The 15525-nt window shown below is 39.7% G+C and overlaps 1 protein-coding gene across 2 annotated transcripts in view; it reads right to left on the reverse strand.

The window, feature by feature from the left end:
- ca16b (carbonic anhydrase XVI b) overlaps positions 1-15525 on the reverse strand; it is an 89023-nt gene that overhangs the window by 31270 nt on the left and 42228 nt on the right. For both annotated transcript variants that reach the window (XM_076110998.1, XM_076110997.1), the window contains exons 3-4: positions 9087-9266; positions 2700-2848 (exon numbers count right to left, since the gene is read on the reverse strand). In XM_076110998.1, coding sequence (XP_075967113.1) covers positions 2700-2848; positions 9087-9266 — 329 coding nt within the window. The remainder of the gene's footprint in view (positions 1-2699; positions 2849-9086; positions 9267-15525) is intronic.

Genomic DNA, 15525 nt, shown 5'->3' on the forward strand with positions numbered 1-15525 from the left:
GAGAGTGAAATAATACATCATGTTTGAGACATGCAGTCTAACCTATTGATAAAGAGAATCATTTTAAAAAGCAGACCTCCCACTCGGTGCTGCGTCTGCATATATGGCGCACATATACAGTGTGTCGTTCACAGGAAACATCTTTGCGGATATGTGGATGGAATATTCCTTTTTGTGCTTCCTGTAGCAGAGACTATGCATTTCCCATGAGGATATGACTGCTAGGTTGCCATGAGTGGCGGCCTTTTTTTTTGGGCCTATTTTTACTAATGCTGAAATTCCTTTGAACATCTCTCCATGGTGTCATTTACGAAACCTCAACCCCATCATACTGAATATCAAGTAAATCCTGTGAGGGCTGTGTTAACAGATTAAATAGTACGAGAAGAGGGTCACTCATCCTTTGAGTTCTGAAAAATAATCATTCTACCTTTGTATCCAAATGGCAGAGCTTTTGGTAATTAAAATTCCTTCACATTAGCAAGAAATACACGGATGCATGAGCAAAAACGCTCTAAAGCAACCTTTTTTGTCTGATGTAGCCCTTTCTATGTTCCAAATCGTGTTCTTTAAAATGGATTTAAACCGATGGTTCTTTAATCCTATTAGTGTATAAACATGGATAGGATTATTATATGTTTTTATCCTGTAATCCTGTCATTGTCTTGATCCCTTTCTTTGTTTCAACAGGTTTGGTCAAGGTTTGCATTTACACTGTATCCTGTACCTCTTACCTTTAGCCGTATATTTCAACATTTCTACTTCCTTGTAAACTAGTTTGTATGCACTCTCAATTGTAGCACCAAGCGTTCAGGTCTTACAGCTGACTGAGATTGGTTGAATGTGTTTCCTGTGCAGTTACAACAAGAAACATCAAAACAATATCTAATCCTATTTATGTTTTTATTTTCCTCGTATACACACACATTTGTGGACATATTTATATATATTTTTTTAAAATCTTATTTTTATTATTTTCTTCCTTTCGTTAGTAGCTAAGCTACTTCACAATGTTTCCTCGTTGGCTTATGTTTCCTATTTAAAGAGAGCTTCATCCTTTTAAACTACGAGCACATTAACCTTGGAGGAATCCATGTTCTTTGACAGAGAGGCTGATGCAAAAACTTTGGACTACACACAAAAACATGCAAAACTACAAATATATATATATATTGCATTTATAAATGATGAATCCTAAGGGCATTATTCTCTTCTTCTTGCTAGGCTTGTTTTTCTAACGGCTGCCTAAATTGGTCATTAAAGAGAATCCCATTGTCTTATTTAGAAGCACGCCATCAAAGGAGCCGTACGCACAACAGCTTTATAATGGCTGTATATAATCCGGTGCCCTTTAACACTACATTGAACACAAAGTGATGTGGCAAAAATAAATCTAATTACTCAGCCTTTCAGCATCAAAAGCTGTGCTTGTGTAGAGGGCTCCAAAGAACAGGGCCAAGAAATAAACACAGGAGGACTCTAGCTGCGTGTTTGGAGATAGGACACACTAACAGCCATTTCCTGTTTTCATACACTGTTATATTTACACTAATTATTAGTGTTTGACAATAGAGGGGATAAAAAAAACGATTTTGTATAACCCCACAAAATGTAAGAGTGAGACACATTTGCTAATCCATTTTAGATAATGGCATTGTAAATCATAAACATTTGAAAGGCACTAATAACCAATTCTCTGCACCACACAGAAATAGGATTTCTGCTTTAATCCAGGAGCCAGAATAAATAATACCAAAAGGTTTCAGACTTAATACCCTTTATATCTGTGATACGAGAGAGGATGATAATTTAGTTTCCGCTTTCCTTTATTACTTCTGCAGTCTGTTCTTCCTTTGTCTCTTTTGTCTGCCGTTTGTCTTTTGACACTAATGGCATTGAGAAATGTGTTGCGACCTTGTGTGCAAAAAGCACTTTTAGAGCGAGAAAAGTACAAACTTCTGCTTCGTTGTTCATCTTATTTAGACTCTACTCGACAAAACTGTACTTTTCCTCGACGTCTTTTAACTCTGCTTTCATTGATGACATTTTTCATATTTTCTATTGTAAATGATCTGATTGTGACAGTGGTTCAAAAGATGTTACGTAGAAAGATGTTATTGTTGTATTGATTAACAACTGACCAGTAACAGCGGAAAGTATTTTAAAGAATAGAAGCCATTTAGTTTGTTTTTTGTTTAATGTCCGTTTCTTGTACTGCTTTTAATTTCTTAGTCTTAAGGTTTTAAAGGGGTTCTCCAGTAATTTTATATGGATTTTTCATATAGAGTTAGGGAACTCACAAAAAAATATTAATAAAAAAGGTCAGAATCAAAGCAGAGGCTGAGATAGCCATAGTCTCTAGTCTGGGTTAAGTATCAGGAATGCTGGATTCTACGCTTCCCATAATGCAACTCAAGTTCATATGTTTGAAAGATAACTGAGATAACCCCTGATGGTCCATTTCAGCATCCTTTGGAAACCAGCGTTTACCTAAAAATAGCTTTTGATCACACTGAATTGGGTTTTCTTCAACGATCAGCTCTCAGTCCAGTGATGCTTCTTAGAGACGAGGTATACTCAATTTTAGAAGCATCAATGTGCTGCCTCACATCTGTACTTGGCTCCAATATTCAATATGGACCCTCGTGGCCCCAAATTGCACATTTATCAAAGTGGATTGTGGTGAAAGGACGCTTTACCTCTACAGGAAACCTTCTGCCATTTATGCTGTGTTCTGAGCCTGCTGATCCATTACTATGGCCCCAGTGAAACTCCATCTTCTCAGCCTTAAAACGCCCCGGCAGTCCAGCACCTCTTACAAAGTAGTCATCCTTCAGGAGAACAGCAACTGGAGACAAACACAAAAACATGGAATCAAACAAAGAAGGAAAATTGAGTACACTCACGGCAGCAGAAGGGAGATAGTCAAAGATGTGATTCCACAGAAGCTCAGAGCGGTGGAGGCTGCTCATGTTCTTTGTTATCCGTTATCTCAATATCACAACTTAATTCTTATTATCTAAACTCTCATCTGGTTTTTTTCCTGTAACGACAACTCAATTATCGCATGATCTCAAAAATAACACATTTCAACTCTGTGGTGTTCATATTTGTTCTATAAGCTTTTGATCCAGAGACGATGAACTTTGTTATCTCCAAATATCAAACAATCTGTTTTCTATGATAACACGACACAATGCTATTTCTACCTGCTTCAGACACCGATTCATTTGTTTATCAGTCATAGTCTCTCCCTGTGACGTCGTCAGTATGAACCAACAACTTGGCGAAGATTGTAGACTCGCTCCGATTTGATTTAGTGTTTAATGCATATGTGAACTGTTCAAACTCCACATTTCTTCTGCTACTTCAATGTTCTAGATGATATTGTTATGTTGAATACGCTGCCTTGAACACAGACTTGGTTTTGTTTTGAAATTACGACACAGAATATATAGTTTAATCAGGACAAAGAGCTAAGAAAATCACAAAGGATCTTGACTCAGTGGGATGGAAGAGCAGCAAGAGGGAAGCTTTGCTACCTGGCAACCCACAGCCTGATATGATTCGTTTCTGTACGTGGATGAATCATCATTGCTATAGGTACAAAGTCATTGTTGGACACTTAACAATGACGCCACTGATGTGCCAACGCCAGCCTCTTCCAGTGGCCTTGACGTCCCATTGGTTGACTGTGGTGAACAGCTATAGGCAAAGCGACTATCTCTAATGGAATTCCCCTGCTTCGTTATCTTCTTCCACCGGCTAGCTTTGTGTACGGCTGTAATGACGTGGCTTCAGCTGTAGAATAGCAATCATTTAAAAAATGTCTGGAATGCAAGGTTACTGCCAGTTTCTGCATTATGAAGGTTTGACATTCTGTTCCAGAAGATCTTGTAATCCAGATCTTGTAATTAGGTGATTATTGCAGCATGTATTTATGCTGTGCCACTATCAGTCATGGTAATTAATGTCCCATGAATGCATTGTAAAAGTGTTTACAGTAACTGAGTTTCATTACTGTACACAGAAGAATATGGCTTTAAAAATATGACTGCAAGAGTTTATGAACAAAGGCCCATACAATATTTTATGACATTTCATTCATCAGTGATTTGCTAAATCATTTTTGAAAGGGTAAATATACAGTAAGTATAACAGCTCAGGCCCTTGAGATCTCAAAACAGGCTGTGATGAAAGTATTATGTTGCGCAATTCTGTGGAATTTAATGTTCAATAATGGTTTGGTCTCAAATCTTATCTAAACTCTGAAACCAAAAAATATATAAATTCCTTTTAAGCTTGCTATTACTATTAGGTTATTCACGTAGGCTGTGAGGTTGCTTGTATTTAAACTAGACTTTTTATAATCCAATATTCCCCTACCTATCAAATGCCTGAGATTCAGGAAGTGAAGCAAAACTGCCTGAGAAATAATTCTCTAACCTCAGTATCCTCAAATATTACAACTTTTGCTAAATATTGGGGTTTGCTTGAAGAGAGCAGACCGTATCAAACAGCATAATCACAGAGGGAATGACACCACCACTTTGCATGTTGTTCCTATCTGCCAAAAAAGGTCCATTAAGTCCAAAATGTCTAATTTCGGATGAGAAATGTATCAATGTTACTAGCTTGAGCACTTTTAAAATCGTGCAGTGGCTTCTGAGAGGAGTTTTTAAGGGTCATAACATTTTCACAATTTTTAAAGTGGGACATGTAATCCGCCTCCTGAGGTTAAAACACACATTACTGCTCTTATGATATTTTTACATGACAACAGCAATTTGGATTCCCCTTAAAAGTTCAGCCTGTCTGCTTCTCATGGAAGCCTACGTTTGTGAATTCACTCCGCGGTGTCCTGAAAGGGCGAGTTTAAGCTCCATTAGTTCTTCAGTTTTCCATGACATCCAAAACACAACCATGACGAGGCATATTACCATCCTTCTGCTGTCCCGGCTGAGGTTACTTGTTAATGTATTTATAGACCTGTACCACGTCTACATTAGACATCATTAGCGAGAGGAGCACCATTGCTCTGTCGGTTGATTCCCCCCCGTTACAAGCAAAGTGAATAAAGGACAACCCACTTTTAATCACATCACACAAAGCAAACCACGAGTACGAGCGTTGGTACGAGCAAACAGACTCTGTGCAGAGGGAATGGATGACATCAAGATAAGTGAAACAGATCTCCATGCAGTGATTACCAGCAGGAAGAATCAAGTGCGAGATCCAGAGAAGAGGACGAGAGAGAAGCGGAGATCTGAAGAGAGGAGAACCTTGTGTGATGGAGGATGAGCTGAGCTGAGCCCCTCTTGTGAGGCAAGAAAGAATCTGCCAGCAGTATTAATGTGCCAGTGCTGCTTAAGCTGGCCCACAGTATGAAGGAACACGTCTCAGATGGAGGAGATTTCTCAGACTAAAAGCATCAGGTCAGAGGGAAAATCAGTCTGTATGCGAAATAACTACCCATGACATGATCATGATTGAGCAACTCATTTGCAAAACACATACATATTCACAAGGATGGCAATAAATCCCTGTTTTTCTGTTGTTGAGTTTGTGTAATCCTGTCTGCAGCACAAGGAAAGTCAAGGAAAGGGGATACTGGCTGGTCATGAGAGTTTCATTAGAAATGCTGCCTTGGGTGTGTTTGAACCCTCCAACAGCAGAGCAGGAATTAGAAGCTAAGCCAAAAAGACCTTGAATCACATCCAGTGAGAGACGGGGAGTGCGTGTGAAAGTAAATCCTTGATCAATGCAAATGTCTCTGGGGCCTTCCCATTTCATGAATTTGGTGGAGAGTTGTTGAAATTTCACTGAGAAATGTTTTGTTGAGGAACACTGCTTGAATGGCGGCAAGTCAGCTCAACCTCAAAGCAGGTCGCGGCACAAGGGAACCTTGTGAAATCAATCTCGATGAACTTCTAAGATCTATTCACTCAGTTCTTAATTACAACATTGACTTTTAAATAGAATGAAGGATGTTAAAGCCCCTCTGTGCAGGATTTGAACATTTGGACTTCAGCAGCCCCTAGTGGCTGCATTCAAAAAATAAAAAAAATAAACAGGGTCGGGGTTTTTCCTGATTCACAATTGGCCTTATAAGCATGAAGCAAGATAGGACGCATAATTGGTCCATATGCAGTAAAGGCAATTAATCTGTGTTACCATATGTGACAGAAATCTATACAAATAGCTGGACAGCCTGACTATGGATGGTAAATTGAGAGTAAACACTACCATTAAAGGAACAACGTGCCGCCTTCAGGGGAACTATTGATGGAAATGGAATATAATATTCAGGAGTATGTTTTCTTTAGTGTTTTATCACCGTCTTCATTAACTTTAAATTAGATGTTTATATAGGGAGCGAGTCCTCTTCAAAGAGCCGGCCATCATGTCTCTAGAGCGGACAAACCAATCACTGCCTCTGGATTGGGCCATCCTTTTCAAGTGTGTGTATCGGCCATCGTAGTTCCGCTACACGCTTGGCAAACCTTGCACTTTTAAAACGACAACAAAAAAAGCATTAGGAAAACAAAAAAAACTCAAATAAAAAGTCAGTTATGACAGTTTTAAATCCAAAGTGTCATAAAATGTTGATAAAGCCAGCTGGATCGCACTGGTACGGGCAATGTTTACTGCTCACATATACATGTAAAATGGTCATACTCCTATGCACATCTGACTGAATGAGACTTAACATTTGGGAGTAGAAGCTTCCCCCTTCATCGCTCTGTTGTAGCTGTCCATGTAAACAAATGGCAGAGGAAGCCAGGAAAAAGCAGTCCTAGTCTCATGTACATGAATGGACAAAGAGGTATATGATGTGTGCAACACTGCAGCTAAGATGAGAGGACACACTGCATGGCTGAATTGTCATGATACAAAATGCTAAAAGCCATGATCAAAGTAGAAGTTAGAGTGTCACTAAAGGGCCTCTGCTTGACTCCCGAGGACCACAGACGCTGTGACAATTACACGAGGACAACAATGGGCTTGGATACACTCGGCCATGTTTGACGTCATCTTTAACAACTTCAGTGCAATTCAACAACAAAAGATTGACAAGGACGGCGCATGAACAAAGATTGTAGACCGGGGCATACGCGGTGTACCAAGGATGCAAGACCACTCCGAAGGCCAGAGATTCATTTGAGGAGGACGCATCATATTCAAAACATTGAAACGGTCTTCAAACGACACGAAGGACAAATATCTACTCGGATCAATAACTTAACTCCAAAACATGTTGGCTAGTTCATGAACACATTCATCCACATTTCAAGGGATAAAGACGATCAAATGCAGCCCTGAAAATAAATGCTAATGAGAGTTAACCACCGCTTTCTGAACTGCGGCTTTTAGGCTTTGGTAGAGATGAGCGTCAGCTAACCAATTATTGAACAGAGCCAACAAGCTGTGATATGATTTATCCATCTATCCATCCATCCATCATTGAACTGTCCAAATATTTAGAATCTTTAAATGATATTTAGAAATGTTAAATATTTTAAACATTATATTCTGAAGTGCATTCATGTTGATAATGTAATAGTAATAATTTAAAAAAAAGAAGTCAATGAGCAATTAAGCAATGTCATGTAATTTCCAAAAGGGCAGTATGGCAAACTATATAGTTTAATAAACAAAATGAAAGTGAATTAGCTAAATATTAAGTTGGCCTCTTCTAAACAGTGAACGCAGAATAATGTTTTGTGGTAACATTGTTCCATATTCCTGATTTGCACAGTGCTTAGCCATCTAAAATTCCCTCTGTACTGTTTGTGCCCAAAATTTACAGCCAGCCGTGTTATTTCCATCTTTGTAAATAAGCAGCCCGCAGCATCGCTCGGCTGTCCCAGCGGTCTTAGTTGTCATGGAGGCTAACAACTCTCATTATGATCAAACGCAAAAGATGAAACTACACTCGGAGAGAAACGGTGCCAGAAGCAGAGGAGATCAATTAAGTTGAGGATTTCCACACCAATGGTCCGCGGATTAGCTGATTGAAAAATAAAACAGTGGCAATGGTTTGAAGTAGCAGTTTATCACGTTAGCTGCAAAATGCTTCTGTGAACAAGGCATGCCTGCTGATACCAAGAGGATGGGAAGAGGAAAGGAGAGCAGCGGGCAGAACAACACAGGCAATAATAAAACACGGATAGATTGACTAGAATCATTTCAGATACTTCAAATGTGTAAAGTGGTGATATGGATAACGTCTTTTATCACTGTGTATATACGTTTCTTATATTGTCAGTATGTATTCTGCAATGGTAAACTAACTGAACATTCAGCTGTTTATGGAAAAACAAATGACCATTTATAATGTCTGCTTTTTGGTTAATCCAGTAAAAATTAAGGTTCATAAAAGTGATGCAAAAATCTTTTATATCCGATATTGGCACAAGGCTTTCCTGCTAAATGATCTAGTAACACTGCTTGCAATGCTCTAACACAGGGGTACTCAATTGAACTGGATGAATTATAAACAATACATAAACTAATAATAAGTCAATGTTCTTCTCTCGTTTCAAGTAAAATACGGGATGCATTTAAGATTAAGATTACATACTTTACATAACGATTTAGAAAAATGTCCTCTTAAAATAAAGTACTTAATTTCAGAAAGATTAATTGAACCGACTTGCCCTGCAGCTTTAAATTCAGTTCATTCAGGGTGAAGCGATGTCAACCAAGAAAACCATATTATATTTTTCTCATCTTGTAAAAGGAGAAATTTGTATGCAGGGACTTTATCTGTGGTTATTGAAACCACTTGTTTCAGCTCTATTCCTCTCCGTTAACATCATTGTTAGACAGTCAATTATTGTGTTAGCATTCTGATCATATTGGGCTCTCAGATTGTTTATCTTATGTGCCTTCATTTCGGATTTGAGTGGGTACATTTGCTCAAAAGATTTGTGCTATATTGCCCAACTCCACGCTGGTATTTGAAGTTTCACCAACAAAAAAATCATAACTGTACAAAGAAATCTGAATTTTGGTATTATTATGTTAATGTTTAATGCGATTTAGGGACAAAACTAGTCTGTAACTAAATCTGTGGTGCCGACCTGTCTTTCCAGTGTTTTTCATGGTGGTCTGGTTGGAGGACTCAGCGTTGAACTTGTCAAGCACCAGCTCCTGGTACTCCTCCGAAACCGAAGCTTGTTCATCTGCAATGTCCACAGGTGATTGGTTCCTCGCAGCACATTCTGCGTATGAGGCGGCCCAGCTTTGAGGTCCATGGCTTCCTGCAAAAATAGAAGAAGCAAGAGCTTATGAAAAATGTAGACTAGCCCACAGAATTCCCTTTTGTCTAAAGATTGTAGCTATGACACACACACACAAAATTAGAACCACTGTGACAAGATTACTGCTACAGCAGCTCCCAAGTTTCAATATGCCCTTAACGGAAATTGAGAGAAAGACGACAATGATTATTTTATATTCATTCAGCTGCAGTGGCCTCGAAACCCCTCCAACAGCTGGGAAAACATGTAAACACAATGGAAATTCATTATCTGGCTACAGGCAATTCCAGCGTTAATTGTCCATATATGATATAAATATCCAAATGAGGCAGATTCTACAGTGATACACAGACTAAAACAGAGCCTAGAATGGGTACAGAGTCAATGTGGGTCTATGCCTCGAATAGGTTTAAAAAAACATTACACCAAATAGGCCATTCAATAGAAAACACTCCAATTTAACAATAAATGTGCAGTGTGTGCTGCAAACGAACTTCCTGTTGAATCCCCATTCACTGTCTGCTCTTTTAATCCTCTATCCCCTACAGTGGCGCTTCTACAAAGGAATAATCCACAACCGACAGGGGTCCCCTTGATCTCTTCTCGGGTACAATGGGCCAATGCAACAACAAAAGCTGAGGGATCAGGGGAACAAGGAAGCATGCATGGATTTTAACTTTTCTGGGTTAACACAATATTCATGATCCTGTTCCCTGCAGATACAGGGCAACTTGGCTCCTGGCTCATTGCAACGATATGAGAACCCCTCTTTACTAAAACACCCTGGATAAAGGGTGTCTTTATGTCTTGTAATGCATAGGAACACCTTGCAGCCAAAGACACTGCGCTCGAGACCCTCGAAAAGACAGTGCCAATCAGGATTATTTTTGAAATATCCAATGTTTTACCACGTCAGCCAGTGAGCGACCATAAACATGCATCGTGGGCAGTGCAGACACACATTCATCTCTCCGATGAATATGGCGCTTTGTGAGGAAAAGACTGCACTAAACACTGTTAAGCGCTTGGAAATGTGTCGGATGTGTCCAGTGACGGGTAAATTAAGATCAATTGTCATCTAAACACCACAACATTATTGGCTAGTGAGGTCTGGGTTGCAATTGAATGTTGGAATGGGTTTGAGCTGCATTTCTAACTAATAAATGCATAAGCCAGCGGGAATACATTTGTCAGTCATGGCTTTAGCCTCACCAATATGTCTGTTCCAGAGCAACTCCTCATATTTGATATCCTTAAACAGAGCCCATTAGGAATGCAATTCTATTATTATAAGGCAAGAGAAAGCTGCTCGCCAATCATAAACACAAAGAAGATACTAGATATGAATCTAGTATCTTCTATTCCATTTGAGTTGTGCGCCATAACCTTGCCATCAACATGGAAGCTGTCAGAGGCTCAATTAAACTCAATTAGCTCCACTAAACAATACACTGATTAAAAAGGTTAAAGCCTTGTGAGGCAATATTTATTTTATATCATCACTAAAGCAAATTACTCCCGATAATTTAAAAGCCTCGCTAGCAAGGCCAGTCTCACTGAGAATCGACAACACAATCAATATGGGAGCGCTGAAGAAAAAAGTTGGAGATCTAATAAATGCCCAGTCTATGTCTGGAGCCATAGAGCTGCACCAGTAAATCAAGGCCAATATATTGGCGGATGTCAGCTTATTGCAGATATATTGGTGTCGGTGTATACATGCTTGCCGCTGACTCTGAGTAACAAGAAACTGCAGGACAGAAAGAATTCAAGTAGGTTTGATTAATATAGAAATATTGTCATTACATAGATCGTCCACACTGACAGGTACATCTTTCTACTATACAAAGGAAGACTGTTGTTTAAGTTATGAGTTTGTATTTTTTAAATATTACTTCCGGCCTGTGTATTGGATTTTCTAAACTCCGAAACGTCCGTATTGGTATCAGAATTCGACCATCTGTCGGACTGTAATATGTTTTGATCAGCGATGGCGTTTGTGAGACAAGCTGTATTAGTTCACTTGTAAACCCACACAGCTGGACTAGTTTTCAGCGTACATTTCTGAATTTTTCTAGGACAAGAAATGGAGCTAAGACGGTGTAGGGTTGGTTGTATATTTATGTGGTACACACTTGAGGCAGTTATGCAATTGGTTATGACTTACTTGCTTTCATCCCATTTGAGTTCGCAGGAAATACATATTCTCTTTGGCAGACCTGTGTGAAGCACCGTGCCTTCAGTTGCTTTGAATATTTACCATTCCCTTAACCGACAAAGTGTGCTATGTGGGCTACCAACAATAAAAAACACTGAGAACTATTCAGGCTCTCCAGGTGGCCGTTTCAACACCCATTTCTTTCATTCCTTTTTTCTCCTTTTAAGTGAATTGTGACAAGTTACAAAGAACATTTAATGATGCTACCGAGATATAAAGCGCATAAAATGTTTATACCTCACAATAACAAAAAATTCCATTAGTCAGATGGAATTTTGGTCAATGGTGTTGAGACAGGTTTGGTGTTGACTCAAAACATTAAAGGAAGTTATAAAAGAAACAGCCCTGGATTTATTGCTGGCATACAAACAAATAAATATCTTTAACATGTCAATATGTTATCACATCAGGACCACAGGGTGTAATAAGTAAAGTGCACCGAACCCACTAAAATGTTTCACAGGCCACTTTTATTCAGAGTGTAACTCAAGAAAAGTGTAATCTTTTGCTAATTTTCCATTAAAAAACACATTACACCCCATTTACTGCCAGAGAGATAATTCTGCCTTTAAAGAAGGAAAAGGGAGGAGCAGCGGTAAAATCAGATAAGTGAGGGTTGCACGGCAGTCGATTAATCTGTCTCATTGCCATCCATCAGAATGGCTATAATCCTGGTGGGTAAGCCTTTCCCACTGCAGCCCTTCCACTCTATATGGCCGAGGTGAACAAATAAAAAAAAAAAAGCACATCTTTAAAAATATTGTAGATTGATTTATCTAAAACATTACCCGCCACATTTGCAACTACATTCAGCATATGGCTGTGAGAGAACCGCTCATACACACCGGGCTGTACGACACACTTACTCTAATGAAAATCTTTATAGCGGCTATCAGGTAATTCATGCGGTATGCTGATCGTTTTATATACTTCTGATGGACAAAGATGAGCGAGTTACACGGATGTTACAGCTCACCTTCCAGGAATATGAGAACATTTAGCCAAATTTATCTGTCACCATCAACGCAGAGGAAACTGATGAATCTGATCACCACAATACAACAGCCCTGCACCAAATCTGTGAACCCGAGGTTGTGGTTATTTCTGAGGATTTGTGCCTAAATAAACAGCAGACCGATTCATCTGGTCAACTGTTTACAATAAGCAGTGACAACTTCGAATTGCAAGAGATTAGAGAAAAGTGGCTAATTTGCATCGTCTGGTGCATTTGCAGTATGTACAGACAATACCTGTTTACCATATGTAACTATATTATAGGCTTCGCATTACCTCAAAGAAATTCAGCAAATGTAGCAGCAGCACAACAAGCATCCAGCCGGTTACACAGTACACAACATACGGAGATATATAGCCAAGATGGCTAAACGCCCATAAGCCTGGTATTTACCCCATGTTAACAAAAGTCATAGTTCTCAGACTGCCTTTACCAGTTTCAAAACGTTCTGCACCCTTTAAGGTGTTTTGATCCGTTGCAGCACGGGTTCAATGACAAACCATCTCCATCAATATTTTGACTGATTCAATCATACTTCCATTCAGTCATTTATTATCTATGCTGGAAGTAAGATACGTGATGTTTTTACAGTCCATACCGTTTGTTAATCCGACCCGTTCCGAGCACACTTCTGTGTGACGTGACGCCACTCTCGTTTTAAGTAAAACGGGCACATGTTTCTCTCAATCTGACACTTTCAGTTCCAGGCGTCATCCCATTAACCTTGGGATAAACAGCCGTGCCTGTGCTACCATGGCAATGCTGACAGAATGGCAATTGCCTTGTCATTTCCGTTTTGTCCCACTGAGAGAAAGCATCCATGCTGTATGCCGCCTGGCAGACCTTCTTCCAGGATTGGCACACTAGCACTTGCGAAAATCTACGCTGATCAGTCCATATGTGTGAGTGGCACTGACAACATAACAAATAATAAATAATAAAGCAGATATAAGACACAGTATGGGCAGCAGTGAAAGGGGTCACAACAGCTGGAGCAGTGTTAAGCGAGGTCAAAGCATTGTGTATGCTGCAGAATCCCTGAAGAAGGAGCATCGGAGCAACATTTTTAACAACATTCCTGCTGTTAGCTTCAATATGCTGCTAACACTCCAGATGGTGGAGACACAGGCTTTGTAGCAGCGGTATCGAGTGTCCAGGTTGGACAACTGATGAGCTGAGGGCTTGTGCAATGTGGGGCAGGCCAGAATAGTCATGCAAGTCTGCAATCAGTCAACTGATGACCAGCTCATGACCGGTTATTTTTTTCTTTTCAATGTCGGTCAGTAACGCTTACTGTACGATGGTTATTACTGAGATCTTTAAAATCACCAGACTTCAGGAAATGCTGGGATTTCAAAGCACTGCAACAGAGCTAAAAATAGGTCCATTGGGGCAACAAGTATACGAGGTCAGATGATCACGCAGTTACATTTATTTGGAAGAGAAAACAAAGGCAGATGAATTGATTACCCAAACGTCATGTTCTAGAATACTGTTACAGCCCAACTTCCTGGTTCAACTTGGACATTTTATATGCATTTGTTCACATTCTTGAGAGATTAGTGGCATTACTGATGTGCTCAATTTTGGTTTTCCATCACAGTTGAATGGAAGCTAATGGGGTAAACCTGGCAGCTTGTTTACGACCTGTACGATCATCGGTCTGCTCGCATTTGTTGCCCTGTTGGACCCATTTTTAACGATGTCACCGTGTTTTGAGATCCAAGCAGTTCTTTTGGTGACTACGATGACATGATTGATGGCTGATGGTATGAAAATGAAACCTTGTGCAGTAATCAGAAATTCTATCTTTGAATTTGTCGGAAATCCCTTTTGTCAAAATGAGAACCCTCTCAACAATACGTATGGCAAACATGGACCATTTGGTGCTGCAAAATATTTATTTAAATACATAATCTTTTTTTTATCTAAATTTTGAATGATTGACACTGAGATATTTCAGTCTGGACCAAAGTGTTGGACCAACGGCCTGACAGACAGACGGAAATTGCTTTCCTTATAGTCATGCTGCTGGCATGGCAGGGCTTTGTCCTTTTTTTCACAGATAAGCGAAGAAATTCATAAGCATTGTGCCTCAAACCTATCCGTTTCCATTACTAAGATACTCCAGATACATATTCCTACATCTATTCACAGAAGTATAGACTAATTTAATATTTTTCACAATGCATGGCGCCTTTACTGGATTATGTGGAGAGCATTCAGAATGAACTCTGAGGCATGGTTACTAACGTCAGTCCCGACTACTGTAAACTCAAATAACGGAGCTCCTTTGCACAAAACAAACAGACAGACTTCGTCCCGCAGTCTCCGTGTCCCGCAGATCTCTTTGCATGCTTCCTGGCAGCTCTGTGACCTAATGGCTGGTATGTGATGAGGGAAAGGGAGAGAGCTCAGCTCACAGCTGAATGGACTGTGAGGAGAAAAGAGCAGACTCGGCCTACTGAACGATGCCGTTTGAGAGTGCAACATACAGACTCCCAACCACACGGCATGTAAGCAACCAGAGATGGGTATAGTTCACAAATCCAATCACTAGCTTATAGGTTCATCATTTCTAGGACTCGTTATCGCCTTAGATGGGGCTCAGGCTAACTTCTATTTTCTGTGCCATGTGGGATTGTGGCTTTCATTTTCAGATAGACAAGAATAAGAGACTGCGTGCAACCACAATCAAAGTGAGGAAAATCGTCCTGGCAAAATTGGGCCAGCCAATTTTGGTGACTGACTGTTTCCGACAGTAAATGAGGTCACGCTGCCAAAACTACAAACTATTACGCCAGAAGTGTCACATGTGACTGAAAACCAGTTTGAGTCTTTCATTGCTGCCTTTACTTTACTCTTCAACAACTGAAATCTTTCTGTTAAACACGCCCACAAAGTCTTACTGCGAGAAACAGAGGAAACTTTCAGGTGAAAGAGAGAATGTTTATGGAAGTAAATCATCAATTGTAACAGTTCGCCCTCATCTCCTCATAGAGAACTGTACTTTCACAGGATTGTAT

Source organism: Anarhichas minor, unplaced genomic scaffold, assembly GCF_050575085.1.
Source record: "Anarhichas minor isolate MPS153535 unplaced genomic scaffold, ASM5057508v1 ptg000043l, whole genome shotgun sequence".
In the NCBI taxonomy this organism is placed as follows: Eukaryota; Metazoa; Chordata; class Actinopteri; order Perciformes; family Anarhichadidae; genus Anarhichas; species Anarhichas minor.